A 21,408-nucleotide genomic window follows, 5' to 3' on the forward strand; every position below is an offset into this window, starting at 1 on the left:
CCGCCGACCTTCTGATCGGCAAGCCCTAGGCTCTGTGGTTTAACCCACAGTGCCACCCGCGTCCCTTGTTCCTAAGCTTATTGTGCTTTTAATTGCTCAATTCCCCTTCAAAGACTTGCTGCATATGCAACTGGGGCTGCAGTCTTTCTCTCTGTCTTCCTTTCTCCCAACAATTTTTTTTTAGTAAAAACACAATACAACATCAAACACTAAAAAAAAATTCCCTGAACAGGACTGCCTTCAGATGTCTTTTAAAAATCACATAGCTGTTTATCTCTTTGACACCTGCTGGGAGGGAATTCCACAAGGCGGGTGCCACTACCGAGAAGGCCCTCTGCCTGGTTCCCTGTAACCTCACCTCTTGCAATGAGGGAACCACCAGAAGGACCTTGGAGCTGGATCTCAGTGTCTTGGGCTGGAGAGACCCCTTCAGGTGTACAGGGCCGAAGCCATTTAGAGTTTTAAAGGTCAGCACCAACACTTTGAATTGTTCTGGGAGCCAATGTAACTCTTTTAAGACGCGTGTTAATGGTCCCAGCAGCCACTCTCAGTCACCAATCTAGTTGCCAAATTCTGGATTAGTTGTAGTTTCCCAGCCACCTTCAAATGTAGATCCACACAGAGTGCATTGCAGTAGTCCAAGCAGGAGATAACCAAGGCATGTACGACCCTGGCAAGATAATGCACAGGCAGGTAGGGTCTCAGCCGGTGTACCAGATGGAGCTGCCTTGGATATAGAGCATGGGAACATAGGAAGCTACCTTACAACAAGTCAAGCCATCTGGCTCTGAACCATCTGTAGGGAGTGGCAGCAATGGAAGAGTTGTCGCTTGGTGGCAGAACACATGCAAATCGTCCCCATTTCCATCCCCGGAACCTCCAAGCAGGGCTGGGAAATACTTCTGTTGAAATGCTGGAGATCTGCTGCCAGTCAGCAGAATGACCTTGATCAGTAGTTCGTCTCCCTTAATCTCCAGTTAAGGCTGGAAAAGATCCTGGAGAGCTGAAATACAGACCATCAGCATGTGCCCTCTGCCACTAAGCTACGGCATCTTTGGAACACCAGTACTCTGCCAACACAGGCACATGTCGCTTTGAACGGGTACTGCTGGTACATGTGCTTGTAAGACTTTATAGCCTTTATGTCTAATGCAAATCAGATGCTAGCCTCGGGATCTGCAATACACAGAATGAATGGCTGCCTTATGGAGTAAATGTGCAGGGGGGTGGGTGGGAGAGAATATATGCAAGCACCCTGTATACACCCTGCAATTTGCATTAGGCTCCAGGCACTGCAGTTGCTCACAGCTAACAAACCCAACACAGGCAATATTATGCATGTAGAAAGAATCAAAACTGAAAAGAACAAAGTGCATCTTTATCATCTTTCTCTAACCAAGGCTGTTGGCACAGGGACTACACATGCCGACACTAGGCCCTTGCCTCTGGATAAATCACTTCCCTGACAGAGGCCAAAGATGAGAATCATGGGCACAATGTACAGCAGAAGAATTAATGAAAAGGAGATCCAGGTCCCCACACTCATCAGAAAGATAGGCAAATATAAGAGATCTGTTGACAGACTATGGTGTGGAAAACTGTAACCTCCCTGCAACCCAGTCTTTGGGGAGGGGGACCCCCCCAAAATTCATATATATGAATGAGAGCCATTGATTTGACCTACATCTCCTGCTTCCACTCCTACAGCAGCATGACCTTAACTTTTTTACTCTATTCCTACATTTAATTTAATTGTTAACAAGGCCCCAAATGGGACAAATTTCAAAAAACCTCTGGGCTGACAGATAATGCCAAAATTAAAATAAAAGGCAAGATTCAACTCCCACCCTCCGCCCACGTAATGAAATGATCAAAGTCTAATTACCACCTTGCTGGAGAAATAAGCCACGAAGAAATAAGCCTCAAACTCGGAAGAGCAAAGAAGGACACCCAAATATTTCCCCCTTCCATGGAGCATTATCTGATACTGATGGCTCTGTTAGCAAGAGCATTTCAGCTCTTGTACATGAAGTTTCTGACTTGTATCTAACTTAGCCAGTTGGCTTGTTTGGAGGACTAAGGATTCCATGCTTAGTTAAAGTTGCTCTCTATTCCGAACAGAAAGAACTTAGAACTGGTGCAGAAGAACTATCATTTGCAAAGGCAACCCATGGAACCGCAGGAAACAGATTGCTATTCTGTGAGAATGAAGAGCTTGAAAGTGAGTGCAGGTCTACAAAACAGGATCCACAGAAGATGAAATGAGTTACAATAATCTACATCAACTCTCACCAGAGATTAGGTTTATTTTCAGGAAATCCATCAAGGAGATGGCACTTCTCTTCCTATTTTGCATCCTTCTCATTCTTGCTTTCAAGCCTCCTCATCTCTTGCCTTATCCATTTGGTCATTTCCAATAACTTTGCTATTTCAGCTCAAACCTGGAATTTTATGGATTACTCAAAATGGCATCACCTGTTCTCCCTTCCTCCTGCACAAGGCTAGAGCTCCCATCTTGCTACACTATTTTTTCTCCCACATGTGGGTAGTGAAGCCAATGAATTTGTACTGGCATACATTCTGGATAAAATAATACTATGAAAATGTTACATAGATGGTACTATACCCTTTTGCATGCAGAAAAAGTCTCACTAATTTTTTGGAAAGGGTGTGGAAAGAGACCTGTATATATTTGGTTAGAATGTCAAGAGGTAGAAAGGTATTGAATAGAGTGTTATGTGAAACATCTAAAACATAAAGCATATGATTGATTTCTTTGAATATAGCACCACACCAAAAGAGTTGGTAAAGTAGCAAAAAAGCTTACCTATCAGATATGTATGATCAAAGGGATCACAAAACCAGAGTAATATTTTGCTGTGTGGAAGGACTTTATTTCTTACAGGGGAAAAAGAACAATGAAACACATGCTTCAGTTTGGAAAAATCAAGTGGGATCAACATTATAATTTGCAGTTCTTGGTGTCTGCAACAAGGGGCTGGAAAAAGGACCTCTGTTGTTTTTAAACAAGAGATAAAAAAGACGAAATGCTATTTTGTTGTTAAACTGTTGGCCATTTAGAATTCTGCACTGGAAAGTTTCTTAAAGAAATAATAATCACTTCCTCTCAGAGGATCCTTTGAAACTGCCAAAGATCGTGTACTAAGTTATACTGTTTTAGTTTGCTTAGTGGTTATCAGCTACTTTACAGCTTTGTGATCTCTCAGATTATGCCCACAAGCTGTTTAGAGATGAGATTTACATAAATGAGCCACAAACTTCCTGTTTATTTGTCTTGGAGAGTTAGGTCATATCAATCATCTTCCTTATTTCTGTGCTTCAGTCCATATGCAGAGTTAAGAAATTATTTTCTGGTGCCATTTGTGAAAGGGATGCCCACCGCCACCCCCCACAATAAACAGGAGGTACATGCTGGCTAGAACTCCATGAAAAATTACCCAGCTGAAATCTTTTGCCTGGAGAACTCAGCAAAATCAGGGGAATGTTTTGCAAAGTAGCAAATGGGATTTTAAGTTAACTTTTCTCAAAAGCGAGTCAATTACTAAGAAGAATGCTTACAAAATTTAAGGAGGGCTGTACCACACACTGAGAAGATAAAAGAAGCAAAAATCACCAGGTGCAGGAAATAATCTATTGCCAAATCGATCCCAGCACATTTCAAACATTCATGCTCTTCCTCTTGAGAAAGTGCATGGGAGAAGATTACTTTCACATCTTAGCTCTCGCTTCCCCGCCCTTATCACAATAGGAGGATATTATGTGATGAAAGAAGCATTCCAAGAACACAGCTCTGCTGTGGCATTGCTGGCCACAAAAATGCTACCTCTATAACAAATTATTGTTTTAGTTAAGTGGAAGGGGCTGCAGAAAGTATTCTTGCCATCATGACCAACCCAATCTAGTACTTATTTTTTTAAAAGACACTTTTGTGCTTCAGTGAAAGACTTTAAGTAATTATCTGCTCCTCAGCTATTCTCTTCTTTCCTTCTTACCTGCTCTCACGCAGGTATCCACACTGCCTTGAAGAAATGTGTATTAGCTTCCCAACTTCCCTCTCTAACTCACCCTAGCATCCACATGTCCACCCAGCACTTGCCACCCCCTCCTCTCCATTTTGGGAATTAGATCCCTCCTTCTACCACAGGGGTGAGGAACTGGTTCAGGTGGGGGGACAGACAGTTTCCCCCACCCCTCAAAGGCCAAGTATGTCAGGTGGGCAAGGTCTCCCACCTACCAATCACCTGACATCAGAATAGCACCAGGTGACCCACTTTTGCCTGCTTGGTTCTATGTCAGACTCTGCAGGTAAAAGCACAGCCCACGAAGTACCAACAATAGGCCAATCAGCACAAGCAGAGTGCTAAAAATGGAGCTTCCTAAGACCTGCTGATCAGTGCACAGAGCTTTGGAGGCACTGTCAATCAGCTGATCAGCAGTGGCTGTAAACCCCATTTCAGTTGAGCTAGGTGAGTGTGGCTTGGCTGAAATGGAAGCTGCATGGTACCAGTTCAGATGATTTGTCCATTTAGTTCAGTATTGTCCACATTGGATGTCAGCAGCTCTCCAAAGTTTCAGAATGGGGACATTCCTAGCCCGGCCTAGAGATGTCAGGGATTGACTGTGAGGCCTTCTCTGCATGTGAATCAGATACTCTACCAACGACCAATTATCCTTATTACTGAATGAAGTGATAATCATCTATTTCAGTTCTTCCTAATGGGCACAACTAATGCGTAACTGATTGTATACACCACATATCTACATATTAAGCATGCATCCCAACGATGAAATGATTAGCACTAATGCTGTGATTAATGCAAACCACCATCTAAGGATATTCAGATGTTATTCCCAACTGGCAATAATAGTAATAGAGTGGCCACATGTTCTTCCATTTGAAGGGCTGTCAAAGCCAAGTATGGGTTAAAGGCAAAAAGCCACAATAAGGGACAGCTGGGGCCATGGAAGTTGCCAGTCAGGCGTCAGCAGAACAAACTGAGCAGGCACACAGATCACCTTGTTACAGTCTTCTTCCTACCTGCAATGAGAGGTGTTGCGCTTCCATTTAAAATTATAGTCATTATTTCCCTCTTTGTCACTAGTCTCAATAGCTAGCAGTGTGTTTTATCAGCTAGAGCTAGGGTGCCAACTATGTCCATTCTTGGAAGGGATAGCCTGTCGGTGGTGATTCATGCACTTGTGACCACAATGCAATGTGATCTATGTGGGGCTACCTTTGCACCTCATTTGGAAGCTCCACTTGGTGCAAAATACTGCAGTTACAGTGTTGATAGGGCCAGCCTATCACCAGCACATTGCTCTGGGGCTCAAATGCTTGCAGTGGCTGCCCATACTCTACCGGGCCAGTTTGAAGGTTCTTGTATTGTAAATTGTAAAAGGTTCTTGTATTTACAAGGACTTTAACAACATGGGTCCAGAATATTTTAAAGACTGCCTAATCCCTAATATCCCAGCCTAATCACTTAGGACTTGGGGGAAGTCTCTGTTGGCGGTCCTCCATGGTTCATAACTACTAGATGCAGTGCATTGGGTGTAGTTGGCCCCAAAGGATTAATAGATGTGGATAGAAGAAAGCAACCAAATTATATGAAAGTACATGCAAGCCCTTTCTTCCATGGAGGTACATTAAGGCCCTTAACTCAGGTCCCTTCTCCCAATCTCACACATAATTCTGTTGGACAGGGAAAGGCTGGCAATGGTGATTCATGCATCAGAAACTTCAGGATTCCTGCACATGGCTCAGAATATACAGCTGAACTCCCTGATGCTCAAGTTCAGGAGTGTCTAGTTTCCATCTCTGCCTGCAGTCCTCACCCGATCTTCACCCTCGCCTCTAGACACAACCCCTTTCTGGAGAAAAAACCATGAAAGTTCTTCTGAGGCAACTGCAACAGACTGAAGGTGAAGTTTACTGCTATTCCAAAAGTGGACCCGAGGAGAGCACAACATTTTGGATGTCTCCAGCCTGCCAGTGTTTTGTGGGAGTGATTCAGCTGCCTGCCAGGACTTTAGGTTTGCGCAACTGAAGTGGATTGAATGGCCCCCATCACCCGAGCACAACAAATCCACTTTAAAATACACAAGACTTTTTGCAGTTTGGAAAGTGACATGCAAATATAATGAAAAGTGTGAGTTAAGTGAAAGACATGTAAGCATGCTGCAAGGAAATCAGGATGAATGCAAGACGAAGGTTCGTTACTATATTACCATCCCACAAGCAAGGAAACTTCATTGCCCAACCCCAGGAGGAAGAAGACAAAAATGAGAACTATCAAGCAATAGCCACTTACCCGAATTTTGATGATTCTTGTCTTTGTGCCACAATTCTTCTTAAACAACATCTTCTGAAAAAGAAGCAGAATCATAGGGTTAGAGAAAGCAGATATGGAAGATATAAGCAGTGTAGCTGCACAATTAATTTGGGTGTTAAATAATGCTGGAGTGCTAGAAGTGAGTTGGAAGTTCAAACAAACATTTAAGAACCACTACTGAGACCCATGGTACCAATTGGGGTTTTCTTTCTATTAATAGGTGGTGGCATCCAATCAGAACAAAGGCTTTTAAAAAAACCCTCCCCCTCTTTCTTATGGGGCTTGGTGGGGGCACACTGTCTATCTTATTCTGTTTTTTAATGAGTTTTGCAATAGCAAACTACACATTCAGTTTAGCCCTTAAATACTTTGCTCTTAAAGGAAGTTCTTGTTTTCAGAGCAACTATATGGCAGGCAGTTATTCCACAGGACAAACTTGCATCACTGCTAAATCTGATGGGGGTGGGTTGGGGGGAGAATGGATTTGCTGAATTTCTCCTGGCCATTAACTTTAAGAGGCAAAAAGGTTAAGAACCTTACTTGAGAGTTTCTGAGAAACCTCATAACAGAGTTATGGAACAGCAGGCCACCAGAGACAGGTGCCTTCATTACCAGCCAACAGTGGTGTCTTTACAAGAGATTAAGGTACACTTTCCATTTTCATAATCTGGAGGTGGATTGGAATAAAGATGGGTTCTTCAAAGAGTCAAAAATAAAACAATCCCTAAAAATATGCAATCTCTGTGTATAAAGCAGGGGTCAATATGGCACTCTCCAGAAATTGCTTGATTACAACTCACATTATCCCTGACCATCAGCCATGCTGGTCGAGGCCAATGAAGTTGTAGTCCATCAACACTTTGAGGGCGCCATGTTGTTACAGAAACTGCATGACATGTACTAGGCTCACAAACGCAGCTTCTACCATAAGAGTGATGCACAGGGCCTGGAAAGCACCTGATCTGTACCTTCAATGCCCACCACCCAGAGGCACGACACTTTTTAGAAGTGTATTAAAAACTGACATATAGGTAACTGTATTGGTTTCTCCCAAAGAATCCCTGAGAATTTTACTTGGGCAAATGCTGATGTTCCTATCCCTTTTCAGAGTTATTTTTCTATTTTGATATCCTAATATACTCATAAATGATCCCAAATGGTTTGGTTCTCAGGGGGAAAAGGATGAACTATCAAACCTTTGTAGATCTATGGCTTAGATATGCTGTAAAACTGAATCAGCAATAATAAAAAGCTGTGTAGGAATTTGTGGAAACACTTTACTGGGGTTTCACATTAATATATTCACTTAAAACCTATTTAAAATGCCTTTTCAACACTACCGTCATTGAGTCTTAATTTTAGCATTGTGATAATGAAACTCTTAACACATTTGTTTTAATATTTTTATTTTTTTAACCTAAGGGCTGAACAGAGACATCACCTTGCCAACAAAGGTCCGTATAGTTAAAGCCATGGTTTTCCCAGTAGTGATGTATGGAAGTGAGAGCTGGACCATAAAGAAGGCTGATCACCGAAGAATTGATGCTTTTGAATTATGGTGCTGGAGGAAACTCTTGAGAGTCCCATGGACTGCAAGAAGATCAAACACATCCATTCTTAAGGAAATCAGCCCTGAGTGGTCACTGGAAGGACAGATCATGAAGCTGAGGCTCCAATACTTTGGCCACCTCATGAGAAGAGAAGACTCCCTGGAAACGACCATGATGTTGGGAAAGATGGAGGGCACAAGGAGAAGGGGACGACCGAGGACGAGATGGTTGGACAGTGTTCTCGAAGCCACAAACATGAGTCTGACCAAACTGCGGGAGGCAGTGGAAGATAGGAGTGCCTGGCATGCTCTGGTCCATGGGGTCGCGAAGAGTCGGACACGACTAAACGACTAAACAACAAGGGCTGAACAAGCACCATGGATACTCGAGGCACAGATTGTTCCTTCCCTAGAGCAGGGGACTTGTCTGTTTGATCTGTGGAACCCTGAATGCAGTGTGATCTTGTCTTTTTCATTCTTTGGGACCAAGAGAACTGCAAGTTCCACTATTGTGAAGTATTCTAATGTAACTTTTGGAACAGCATAATGGGCTGCAAGTGAAACTGAGATGTGTTTAAAACGATGGACACCGATTCTGCAATGCTGCAATGTGTGAGTAAAATACAGAGCTTGTGGTTATGTTGATCCCATAATGAGAAAGAGAAAAGAAACTCGAGAGATACAAGAAGGGACCAGCAAAACCGCAAACTCTGCTATTAAGAGGTTAACCTACATCTGTATTTTACCCACATGTTGCCTCTGCTCAGTGTAGCATTACAGAAACAATGAATATATATCCTTTTCAGTTTTATTCTGAGCCCATTACAAAATGGCAGCCCTATTCCAAAAGTGACATCATAACATTTCAGCATGAAACAGAACAGTTTAGTACTGTTCAGCAAAACACTCCAGTACAAATGAGATCCTTCAGAAGCGGCACGCCCAAAACATCCCTACCCAATTAGGATCAAAGCGAGCTGAGCACAAGAGAAAACTCCACAGCCAGAAACCATCAAGTTGTCAAAAGGCTCTACTTCAAACTTAAGCAATTCAGCGTTCAGAAGTCTCTTTAATTAGAAGTCTGATCAAGCAAGATTTCTCGAACCAAAACAACAACACTGACAGCCAGAAATGCGAACCACCCAGTATGAATCCCATATTGCATTGCAAAACCAATTATCAGTGTGAACCAAATTAACGAGCATTTGGAACTTTGCCCATCAGTTCTCAAACTTATATCAAGTTATTACCTTAGCAGTGTTCTAAAAGGCAGGGAAGGGTAGATAACAGATTATGGCTCACGAGGCAGTTTCCAGTAAACCACTTACTACTAGCACAAAACATGTGCTCTACCAGTTAGCTCCACTTCCTGATCACCCAATGGAGCCTCTTTCCACAAACTCACCAAAACATAGCTTGCTCCTGGACCCAAGTAGGACTGCCAGTTTAATACATCCCTGGCTCTTCAGCTTGATGTGTATGTACAAGCGGCACATGATAATCCCTCTTACCATACCGTGCAGTGTTTCACCTACTGATTTTTGCAAATTAAACTTATGTGAAAGGCACTGGAGCAAGAACACAGTGGCTTCTTCCCCCTCACCCCAACTTGAGTTCCAAGCCTGTGGGTTAAATTCGTCCCCAGAGCTTCCAGCACTAGAAGGGGTTCCCAGGGAAAATACGCCAAGCGGTTGGAGTGCTGTCCCAACCCATGCCTGCAACCAGCCAACTCTGAACATAATTTTCCTGGAAATGCCTGTATAAAACAAACTCGGGCTTTGTTCCAGCGCTGCTGTGAAAAGTATCATCAAGCTGGTATTTACTGGGCAAGCTCAGCGAAAGGAGGGGTTTGTGGGCACAGAGAGAAGGGGCAGAGGCCCTAGTGTAATAAATGAATAATAATAATAATAATAATAATAATAATAATAATAATAATTTTATTATTTATACCCTGCCCATCTGGCTGGGTTTCCCCAGCCACTCTGGGTGGCTTACAGCACATTAAAAATTGTTGTGTGTGTGTTTATATCTATATGTCTACATAGTGGACACACACACACATATAGTGGAAAGGCAGGTGATTACACAGAATCGAAGAAACTTGACGTTGGCATGTACTGTCTACAGCTGTTCAATGTAAATTTTAAAAAACCTCCCTCAGTATTAATTTGGTGAGATTTTGAAGAGTCGGAAGCAGATTTCCCCTTACAAAAATGCCAGTACTAATACTATCATCGGGAGAAAAGGTCATCAGGTTTACAATATTTTTTTCTCCTTGCCACAAAACCACGGGCTTGTTTTGAAATTCCCCAGATGAGAAGGCATTTATTTTGTCACTCAGGGGCAAGGCCCAGCTCTCACTCCTGCTTGGCATCTTAAACTCCAGGTGGACACCAGAGGCCCAGGCAATGGGGAGAGAGAAACACCTGCATGGCAGTTTCAAGCGTGGGACTCTGAAAGAAAGACAAAAGGCTGCATTTTTTTAAAAAAAAGAGAGAGAGAGAGAGAAAGAGAGAGAGAGAGAGAGAGAGAGAGAGAGAGAGAGAGAGAGAGAGGAAACAGCTGCTGGGATCCCTTTACTCGCTCTTGAATGGAGCTCATCAAGCAGCAGCCTCTCCCCCCAGCATCTGGCCTTTGGGTCAGTGTCTAAGGGAGACACTGTGTTTGTGTTTTTCAACAGAGGTGAGGGGAAAGAGCCAATAAACAACTCTTGCAGCTTTTCAGTTTAGAAAACAGACAAAAACAGACAAGTAAGTGGGAACATGATAGAGCGGGCAGGGAGACGTTCGGAACTCAGGGTCATCCAATGAAGCTAATCCACCGACATGAATGTCATTAAATGAGAAGGTGACAAATTCAAGGCTATCTATAGCCATTAGCCACAATGGCTATGTTCTGCGTCCACGGCTGGAGCCAGTGGCCGAGACTCACAAGTGGAGATTGCGCTCAGGTCCTGTTTGGGGGCTTCCCACAGTCATCTGGTTGGCCACTGCGAGAACAGGATGCTGGGCTTTTGGTCTGATCAAGCAGAGCTCTTCTTATGTTCTTATCCACAAATTTTTGTGTGCAACAGCATGATGCACACTGCCTAGGATTGCGGTATCTCAAAGTCCCTCAGATCTGGGCAGGTTTTAGGCATATTGCTTTCTACTCAATGCAAATCAACTTGCTGTCCAAATTAGCACATATGCTCTCTTTTTCTCATCTGAGCAATAAACCAGTCTTTCCTACTTTCTGGTGTGATGTGTTCTTTACCAGCTATGAAGGTGAATTGGGGTGCATTTATTTTAAATGGGCACAAGTTCCGACTTGTTTCCATTCCTCTCAGGGTGTAGGTTGGATTTATTTGCACGATGGACATGTATGTGGATTCTAACATACACCGCCTAACATCCTGCTGTTATCACTGCTTCAACTCCATTTGCCAAATTCACTGTTTGCATCTTAGCATCTACATTAATTAACTGGCTTATAATTTACCCAGAGAGTATGATCTTTACAAGATTTAGGAGAAACAGAAATATATGCATCATACTTTGAACCTGACATTTGGCCCCTGCACTTTCCCAATCTTCATTATATAAATGGCATTCTTAATTTCTTCCATCTGTAATGTTTTTGCAATAATTTCCTTTTGCTGTGTATTTAAGATGTAGGAGAACCAACTGGAAAAAAAATGCTTTCACAGTCACACACCATGTAGGATCATTATCCTTCGTATGTAATTTGGAGTAATACTTCTGAAACTCTGAATTTATTTCATTTGGTACTGAACAGACCGTATTACACTCACCTCTAACCAACAACATATCGTTCTGACTTTTAAAAAATGAAAAGTCCATTATCTGATCCAGTCTCTCACCCTTTTCCCAATATACTTGGTGCATACATGTAAATCCAAATTCTGCCCTAATTTAATTCATAATTAGCGTGTTGCAGATGTTTTCTATAAAGACCTGAGAAAAAGGATGTTACAAATTGATTTAGAACAGAGACTTCACTGTTTTCTGAAACTTCTCTTCCTGCAATGTTCTAATGCATTCCTTATGGAAGGCATATGCTATAATCCGGCTTCGAATGCAGCCCTTAACACGCTTCCCATTCAATGTCACGTGAAGAAGTTACAACCCCATTAAGTTCAAAACTTTCCTGAAGTCCAACACCTATTTGTATTTTACAATTTTCATCATTCAAAAGTCAAATATTTAAACACCGCAAACCAGAATTTCAAACCCCATCTGTTAGCTGCATTGCCAAAAGATACTGGAGCATGATGTAGAGCAACAATTGTATTACCACACACTATTACTCACTGGGCAAAGAAACAACCAAATTGTGAACTGAAAGCAAATTTGGTGTCCTAGTGAGGAAAATGTCATGTTCTTTAGGATTACCGGTATGCCTTCTACCCATGATTTGCATTTGCCCCCAGACCTACATCACAAAAGTTGAAGGTGGCAGCAGAAAGTTCTGATCAGTTGCTCATGTCAGGGAAGAGCTGTCCTTCTCATGTGTCTTGCATGCCTTCCTTCTCCAAGTCTCATAAACAGGCTGCTGGGTCCCACCAGTTGTGCTTCTGGTGTTCCAGAATGTAAAAAGAGCCCTGCTCGATCAGAACAAATGCCCATCTAGGCCACATTCTCACCAGATGTTTAAATCACTATGGTACCACTTTAAACAGTCCTGGCTTCCCCCAAGGTATTATGGGAGCTGTGGTTTTTTAAGGGCGCTGAGAGTTGTCAGGAGACCCCTATTCCCCACCCAGAGCTACAATTCTCAGATTGTAGTTTAACAATCAATCCCTCTTCTGGGAACTGCAGTTCTGGGAAGGTAACTGGGCTCTCCTAACAGCCCTCAGCACCTTCACAAACCACAGCCCCCAGAATTCCTTGGGGGAATTTAAAGTGGTGTCATCATGGTGCATTACATATATGGTGCCCTTTAAGTGGTCCTAAGTCCCAGCATCCTGTTCTCATTGTCACCAACCAAATGCCCATGTGAAGCCTGTGAGCAAAACCCAAGCACAACTGCACTCTTCCGACCTGTGATTCACAGAAAGTAGTATTTCAAGGCATGTTGCCTTCAACAGTGGAAGCAGACCATCACGTCCCAGCTATTAGCTATCCGATAAGTTGGAAAGTTGAAGAAAAGCTCCTCAGTTCAGTTTCCCCCCAAACCATTTCACCACACTGGTTTCCTCCAGCAAATTCTGAAAACAATAGCCCAGTCAGGCTGAAAACAAAGCCAGGGGTTTCCCTCATCCATCCTCGTTGTGCTGTTAACAGTTTCTATTTTAAACCAGGTGTTGGAACTGAGTTTTCGACGTTCTGCTCCTGGCGCTGCCACAAGGGCATGTCATTGATGGTTTGACAGGATCCCCACTGCTATTTCTCCACACGCAAGTCAGGCCGCAACCAAGTTTCCAAGTGCGAGAAATTCCAGAAGCCCACTGGCTTCAGCCACAAATAATTTTAGGGGAGCAACCCTAAGAACACTTAATCTGGCAATAAAACCCTTCGAAACACAGCCAACTTACCTTCCAAGTAAACATGCATAGGTTCTACAGGTCTTAATGCTTAACCAAATCGAGGCTTTTCCAAAGCTGCATCATAAATCTTTCTGTTACCAAAGCAGGCTCTTGTCTGAAATTGTGTTCACTTCCCATCTCTACTTGGACTGGAGATAACTTAAATCATTAGGTGTTGACCCCATTCATTTTTAGTGCATTACAAACCTGCCAAGAGCCCCAGGGAAAAAGGGGTGTCCCATTTTTCCGGGCAAGATTGTGGCGGCCATTTTGGTTGCTGTGCTCTTGCCCTGAAAAAAACATTTTTTTCTGGGCCAGAGGGAGGCATAGGTCATGACACTCACCCAGAAGTGCATCCTGGAAGACGCACATCCTGGTTTTGTGTCTCCAAAAGTTGGGCAGAATGCTGTGTGAGGAGCCTGCAAGTCAGATTGGAGCAAATATGGGAAGGGAGGCACAAGAGTAGTTTTGCACCTCAAAACCAGCAGACACAAGTTTTTGCTGGCAAAAATGGTCCCCAGGGAAATCCTCTTGGGCCAAGATGCACTAAGTGTGGCCCTTTACAAACTACATTCAACTACATTGACATAGATTTGCATCCCTTCCCCTGAGCCATTTCAACCCCCAGACAGAGTATTGTCTTATACAGATTAGCAGTGAGAAGCACACACAGCTTGCCATGCAACTCTGAAGGGCTGCTGCAGCTTGTTCTCTCTTGCCTTTCCAGAACTTTCTTCAGCTGCTTTCTCCACTTCTCAGGGAAGCAGCACAGCATTAGTTTATGTGCATGCACACAAATGGCATAGCTCAAACAATATGAATCTCACAAACTGTGGTACTATATAACTTTTAGAAGGCAGATTTAAGGTTTAATGTTTTATTATGTTTTAAAATATGCTGGAAGCCCCGCAGAGTGACTGGAGCAAGCCACGCAGATGGGCAGGGTACAAATAATAAGTTACTATTATTTATTATTATTCGCTGCAGATGTGGGTAGGACCTGCATTCTTCAACCTGAGTCGCTGAGCTGGCAAGTCTAATACAGTTTTGATCCTACCATGAATTCTCAGTGAGAAGTACACAGACAGGCGTTATGCCTGAACTGCGAGTTCCAGTAATGAGCAGAAGGTGTGGGGAGCTCAGCACCCCGGCTGCCGATGTCCCTGTGGGCAGAAGCTCCAGCTGTTCCCAGAGAAAGGGGAGAAATTAGGGTCATTTTAAAATGTGAACCAAACTCATTTGCACTTCCCAAAACAACGCCAAAACCAAAACTCAGGCTGTTTCTGAAATTTACACTTCGCCAACTATTGCAAAGTAAGCTCCTGAACCAAATGTGTACGTTAGTGTCAACATGTGAAAAATGCATGTATTGGTGAAGATAACAAATATGCATTTTATTAGACAAAACAGCATAGAAAAATATATACTGGCAGAAATGCACACCAGACATTTTTGTGAGGATTTTTTAAAAAATGAAACAGAAGTGTGGCAAGCTGAATTTAAGATTGAAAGAGAAATTGACAGAATTCTCCATGCACACCAACTCTACCCACAGACTTCCCAGACTGAACCAAACACACTTTCAACCCCCCTTCAGACCTTCCTACAGCAGCACTGCCCTGTTCCCAGAGTTGCAATGAACACCTAAAGAGAGCTTAGGAGAGGCAGCATTCTATTAGAGTTACCAACTTTTTTGCGTCATGGCTTTCCTGCTTTTTAACAGGTACAGAAATGCGGCAGGCAAAAAAAAAAAAAAAATCTAATAAAGAAATGCTATAATGGGGAAAGCCACATCTCAGAATTACAGTAGTAATTGCTGCTAGAAAGAACTGAAGCCCTGTTACAGACCAAAAAGTGAAAAAGGACAGGAACCTGCAGTTCTGTTCTGCAAGCTCAGTATGTCAAGCCTAAGCCCATCTCCTGCTTCTAAAATAAAAAGGCACACAGCACTGATTTTACGCTAGCACACTTTTAAATTGCTCCCACAGGCTTTTTCTGTTCACATGAGGAATCTGCTGCCTGGTTATCTTCACACCTGCTGCTACAGCAGCTGCACAGGGCATAGAACATGGAAACCAAGCAAGGGAAATTTTGCCATGCGAGGTGGAAACAGCCTGACTGCCTGTTCACTGTTTTAGAACCTTACCAATTTGTTAAAGCAAAGTTTTTCGGTAAAACCAACCTGCGGGAGTCACTGCCTTTTGTGCAGGAAACCCTGATCCCAACCTCATTGGAACAAGTTTTACACTCTGAAGATATGCTGCTGCTGCTGCTGCTGCACAGGCAGAATGGCTGCAGAATCCAATGGAGGGAAACATAAAGCAAAAAAGGCAAAAAAAAAGTATAAAAAGGTGAGCAATCAGGGATTGCCACCACCCATGGAGGGAAACAGTGAACTTCACTGATGGGGGCGTCTCCCCAGCACTACATACAATGCTGGGACACCCCAGTCCTCTAGTCCCAGTAGTACAGCCTGCCAGAGAGACAGGGGTTCGAATCTGCCCCCCATGTTATTCACACACTGTTTCAGAGCACATCACTCACAAAGGATGGGGAAAACGCAGTGTGGCACCAACATAGGGGCAAGAAGCCTACAGAGGGAACACAAGTCAACGTCTGCTGTACTTGTGCATCAGAAGTCCTCCCCATGACACACTTTTCTCAGAAGAATTGAGAACGTTCTCTCACAGCTATAAGCAGATCTGCCAAGAGGAGAGAGGGAGGAGGCGGGACTCGCGAACTAAGCAAGACTTTTCTGTGTTTCCAGGAGCTCTCAACTTAGTCTTACCCAACACCCCTGCCGGTGACAGTTGTTAGGAACAGAACACAGAGCTAAGCAGTAACACACCCAACCCACGAAAGGAGAGCCAGTGAAGAACAATAGGAAATAGCTCCTGCCCACCGCTCTCTCCGTCCCTGTTAAATGTTGTGTCTGGCACACAGCATGCTGGGGGTTAATGCCTGGCTAGGGATGGGAGCAGCTGCAGTGTGGTGGGCAAATGAGGTCAGGCCACCAGACAAAGTGGCTATTGTGAGGCCAGAGGCTTCTGTTTGATGGCCTCCCACCTACCATTTCACCACGTGGCAAACTGGAGCAGGCCAGGGAGGGTGTGTGCAAATATTTGTGTGCATGCATATATGCACACGCATATATGCACACGCATGCTCAAAGAGAGAGGGCCAAATACATATTATTTGCCTGCAAGCAATTGACTCAAAGAGGAGAATTCTTTTCTGAGTTTCTCCCTCCCTCCCCATAGCCAATCCTAAACACAGAAGAACAGCTCCCCACTGTCAGATCCTTTTGCTCCCAGTTACAATTTATGACAGGCATAAGTTGCACAACCTGTTAAGGTGTGGCAGGAGAGCTCCTCCCTCTGATCTTTTTTTTTTAACCTACATTTCCATCCCACCTTTCCTTCAAGTTGATCAAGGTGGTGTAAACAGAGCACCACACCTCCCCCAGCAACCTTGTGGGGCAAGTTGGAGACAGCAAATGACCCACGGCCACCAAAAGAACTGCATGGCTGAGTGGTATTTGAACCTTGGTCTCTCAACTCTTTAGTCCAGCACTCTGGCCACTATGCCATGCAGAGAGGGCACTTTTTGTGGGTTTGCATTAGTGGCAGTCAGAATTTATTTTATTTTATTTTTTACAAATGTACATCTTTTCTTCAAACTATGGAATTCACAACAGCAAAACACACATCTCATGGACAGCCAGCCCCAATGCCAGTGAACTAGAGGCCTCTATTTTCTGATTTCTTTTTCTCTAACAACTCTAACAGCTGTGTTTGCCACTGAATGTCCATGCACCAGATTAGGACTGACTGAACCCTACCGCCATCATCATAATCATCACAATTTCCTGCTCTTAAAGCAGCTTTAAGTCAACAGTCAATGAAATACACATTAATAAAACAATAAAACAGTTACACACAAGGCAACTGCCATTAAGCAACGTTTCTAAAGGTAAGCAGATTTTTAAAGGTACATTATGGGGCAGGAAATGCGTTCCCCAGGTAGGGAACTGGATCTGGCTGGGGTGGCCAATTCCTTATCTCTCCCCCATCCCCCGGGGCTAAGCTCGACAGGTGGGCAGGGCAATCTACCTGCCAGACCGCTGACATCACAATGGCATCAGGTGACCCATTTCTTCCCCAAGTCTGTGAAATCAAACAGTGTGGACGAAGGTATCATGCTTTGCAAACCCTGATAAGCAATCAACAGTTGGGGCTCGCAAAGCACCATGCAAGTGCTGCCAATCGGCTATGCCTGCAAATCCCCTTTTGGCCCAACCGTTTCTTATTTTAATTCATTGCATTTCTATCCCATCTTTTCCTCCATGGAGCTCAAGGTGCGCTGTTGTTTTGCTTTTGGCTTAGCTATTTATTTTGTGCTTTTATCCTATATTTTTATCTTGGCGAACCTCCCCGAGATCTTCAGCTGAAGGGTGGTAAATTTAAAGAAAGGTTCTCTCCCCTTCGCATTTAATTCCCACAACAACCCTGTGAGGTAGGTTAGGCTGAGTGTGAGCGATGTCACCCTTCATGGGGGAGTGGAGATTCAAATCCTGGCCTTCTTGGCCCTTGTCCGGCACTCTAACCACCACACCACACTGGCTTTAGCATTACAGTGGTTTCTTTTGAAGTGATGGGGGTGCTAGAAGTCTATTAAATGCTATAACAAGCCTTGAGCTGAGCTATCTATACCTATCTCATATTAAGAGGCCTGTCTCTCAGCATCAGGGCCCAGCTCCAGCTTTCGAGGGACCCTGGGCAAAGTGTCCTCACAGTGCCCTGTCCCCTTCTCTGTCAGTGGGTGCTGGTGGGCAATGAAAATCTCTTAAGGAAAATTTATTATCCAGGGGGCACAGTGGCAAAAATGTAGTCTTCCCAAAATTAAGGCAATGTAATTTCATTCATAGGGAACCCTAGTGGTCCCTACCAGAAGATCCTCCCTACAACAGCTACTGCTTTGTGAGGACTAGCCCATTTATAAAGATAAAGATAAAGGGACCCCTGACCATTAGGTCCAGTTGTGACCGACTCTGGGGTTGCGGCGCTCATCTCGCTTTATTGGCCGAGGGAGCCGGCATTTGTCCACAGCTAGCTTCCGGGTCATGTGGCCAGCATGACTAAGCCACTTCTGGCAAACCAGAGCAGCGCCGTTTACCTTCCCGCCAGAGCGGTACCTATTTATCTACTTGCACTTTGACGTGCTTTCGAACTGCTAGGTTGGCAGGAGCAGGGACCGAACAATGGGAGCTCACCCCGTTGCGGGGATTCGAACTGCCGACCTTCTGATCGGCAAGTCCTAGGCTCTGTGGTTTAACCCACAGCACCGCCCACGTCCCTTAGCCCATTTAGTACATTCCTAATTATTTCCTAGAGCCTCTACCATAACTAATGCAAGCAAATGCTCTTATTCAACAATAATTAAATTGTGTAAAAAAGAGGGGGTACCCTCCAGCAGGCATTTCTCCCACACAGATTAAATTTATCATTCCTATTCCAGGCCACACCATTGCTATGCTGGCTGGGGATGTTGGGGAATTATAGTCCAAAACAGCTGGAGGGCACCAGGTTGGGAAACCTGATCCTACAGCACAGCGGCATAAATGCCTAAGAGTCAGTCAATCTTCACATGCTGCTATGTTTATTTTTGCTGTATTAGGCTCATTTGTATAATATGCAAACAAGTCAGCTTTTTGCATCAATAAGAAGCGTTGTTTGGAACCATCAGCAAAGACGACGAACGGGGTGAAGAGTCTGTTTAATATCATTAGGAGCTTCCTGAGGATGACAGCAGAATAATAATTAGAAAGAGGAAACATCATGGACCATCCTGCCGTTCTCCAGTTTCCATCTCTGCTATCTTGTTCCCACTGAGCATCATGTACATATTGAATGACACACAGGGGCCCACGGGAGCCATAGAGGGGCTAATGGGATAAAGGGATCTCGCTCTCCAGTGATTTGATCCACTGACGCAACATATAATTAAACGGCTGCGATTGGAGAGGGTTTTCTCCCTGATGCTCACCAGCTAATTGCTTGACTGCCTGTAGTACGCCTGATGCCAGGTAGTGGGATCAGCTACATACAGTGGTACCTCGGTTTAAGAACAGCCCTGTTTATGAACTGTTCAGTTTACAAACTCCGCAAAACAGTAAGTAATGTCCCAGTTTGCAAACTTTACCTCAGTCTAAGAACGGAAGCCGAACGGTGGAAGGGCACCGGCGGCGGGAGGCCTCGTTAGGGAAAGCGCGCCTCGGTTTAAGAATGGTTTTGGTTTAAGAATTGACTTCCGGAACGGATTAAGTTCGTAAAACCCAGGTACCACTGTATTCGGAGCCTGTTTTACTAGGCCTTAAAAATAGCTTTGGTGTAGCGCTGTGCTTCTCAAAGGAGACAAACTCCAGAAGCTCCTTCAACGGGAGATTCTGCTGTCACAAATAGATGTGGACTCAATTCAAACCAGGTTTGGCCTTAGCAAGCAACTGCCGAGAACCATAATAAGGAAGCGTGCCCATATTTGTTGCCCCCATGAGCTCCAAACCTCTTGAAATGGCTGCATTTTCCTCCCTCCAATAATGGGTTTGTGTAAGTGCAAGGGATGTTTCAGTCTCCCCCCCCCCCAAAAAAAGGACTTCTTATTCCCAAGTCACATTTCATGTATCGTGGACAAAGGAGAGAGATAAAGTGCGTCTTTCAGGGGGAGGAAGGCAGAGCTCGCCCTCCAGCCATTGGCTGCAAGGTTAACTGGAGTAAGTTCTTCTACGGCTTGGGTTAAAAATCAGAATCAAAGAGGAACTTAGGGTCATAATGTTCCTCGCACATCAAAGGTAAGCATTACGAGTTCTCAAGAATAATAGTCAAACTTGTGATTTATGAACTTCAGTGTCATCTCAACCCCAAATGCTGGGATGGGTGAGCTATGACAGGGTATACCAGAGGAGAGAATCTCTGTCAATGAAACACAGCGGGCGTTATAAATTCTGAAGGAAACTGTGCCCCTGAGAGAGGTGAATGGAAATTTTGCCTTCAACACCAGATCATAGCACTCTGCGTTTTTTATTTCCCTGTGACAACGGCATCTTCACAAAAGGCTGTATGCTTGGGAAAATAAATGGAAATCTTGCAATGTCCTCAGCACCATCTCCTCTCACACAGAAGTCAGTCATTCAGTGGTAAGTCGACTGCCAAACGCTTGAGGAAATCCCTCCACACACACACACCACACACGTCTGCCAAAGTTTCTTTATGTAAATATAAGTAGTCCATTCATTAATTCACATCCACCCAAACTCCTGATGACTTCTACAACAAACACTAAAGACGAGCATATTGGAGCCAGATTTCCAGTGTATAAATAGGTTCTTCAACAGACAACAGAAACTTTCCAGAGCTGGGTTCAATTCCGTATTAAATATTCCACTCATTTGTAAAGGACCATCTCATTTTAAATTGTGCCTCTTTATCTCAGCTATCAGGGCAGTTCATAGCATTACAAAACAGCAACAAGATATAGAACACAACATAATTAAAGACTGGCTCACACTTGACAGGAGCCTTCACACAAACATATTTGAAGTACATAGACTTCACCAGCCAGATACATAGGCACCATTTGTAGGAATCTATCCTGTCTTATGGGGAGTTCTGAGAAATGCATCTAGGGCAGGGATGGGGGACCTATGTCCCTCCAAATGTTGCTGAACTACAACACCCATCAACCCTGATATTGGCCATGTTGGCTGTGGCTGATAGGAGTTGTAGTCCAGCAACATTTGGAGGGCCACAGGTTCCCCATCCTTGATTTAGGGGCCGCCACCAGGTATTATTTGATCCCAAAGTAAGCAGAGTATTGCCATCAGCCCTGGAATAAGCCCAGGATCATGGAGACATCCACAACAAAGCTTATCCTTCATGGGTGCACCACTGCTTAGGAAATCTGTTTTGCATAGGTTTTTGTCA

At 43.9% G+C, this 21,408-nt stretch overlaps 1 protein-coding gene across 6 annotated transcripts in view; it reads right to left on the bottom strand.

Annotated features, from left to right (window-relative positions):
* Positions 1-21,408, bottom strand: part of LOC310841509 (uncharacterized protein) — a 59,791-nt gene that overhangs the window by 15,955 nt on the left and 22,428 nt on the right. For all 6 annotated transcript variants that reach the window (XM_083732744.1, XM_083732745.1, XM_083732742.1 and 3 more), the window contains one exon: positions 6,333-6,386. In XM_083732744.1, the coding sequence (XP_083588870.1) occupies positions 6,333-6,386 (54 nt within the window). The remainder of the gene's footprint in view (positions 1-6,332; positions 6,387-21,408) is intronic.

This window comes from Podarcis gaigeae (assembly GCF_964106915.1).
Source record: "Podarcis gaigeae genome assembly, chromosome: 3".
NCBI lineage: Eukaryota > Metazoa > Chordata > Lepidosauria > Squamata > Lacertidae > Podarcis > Podarcis gaigeae.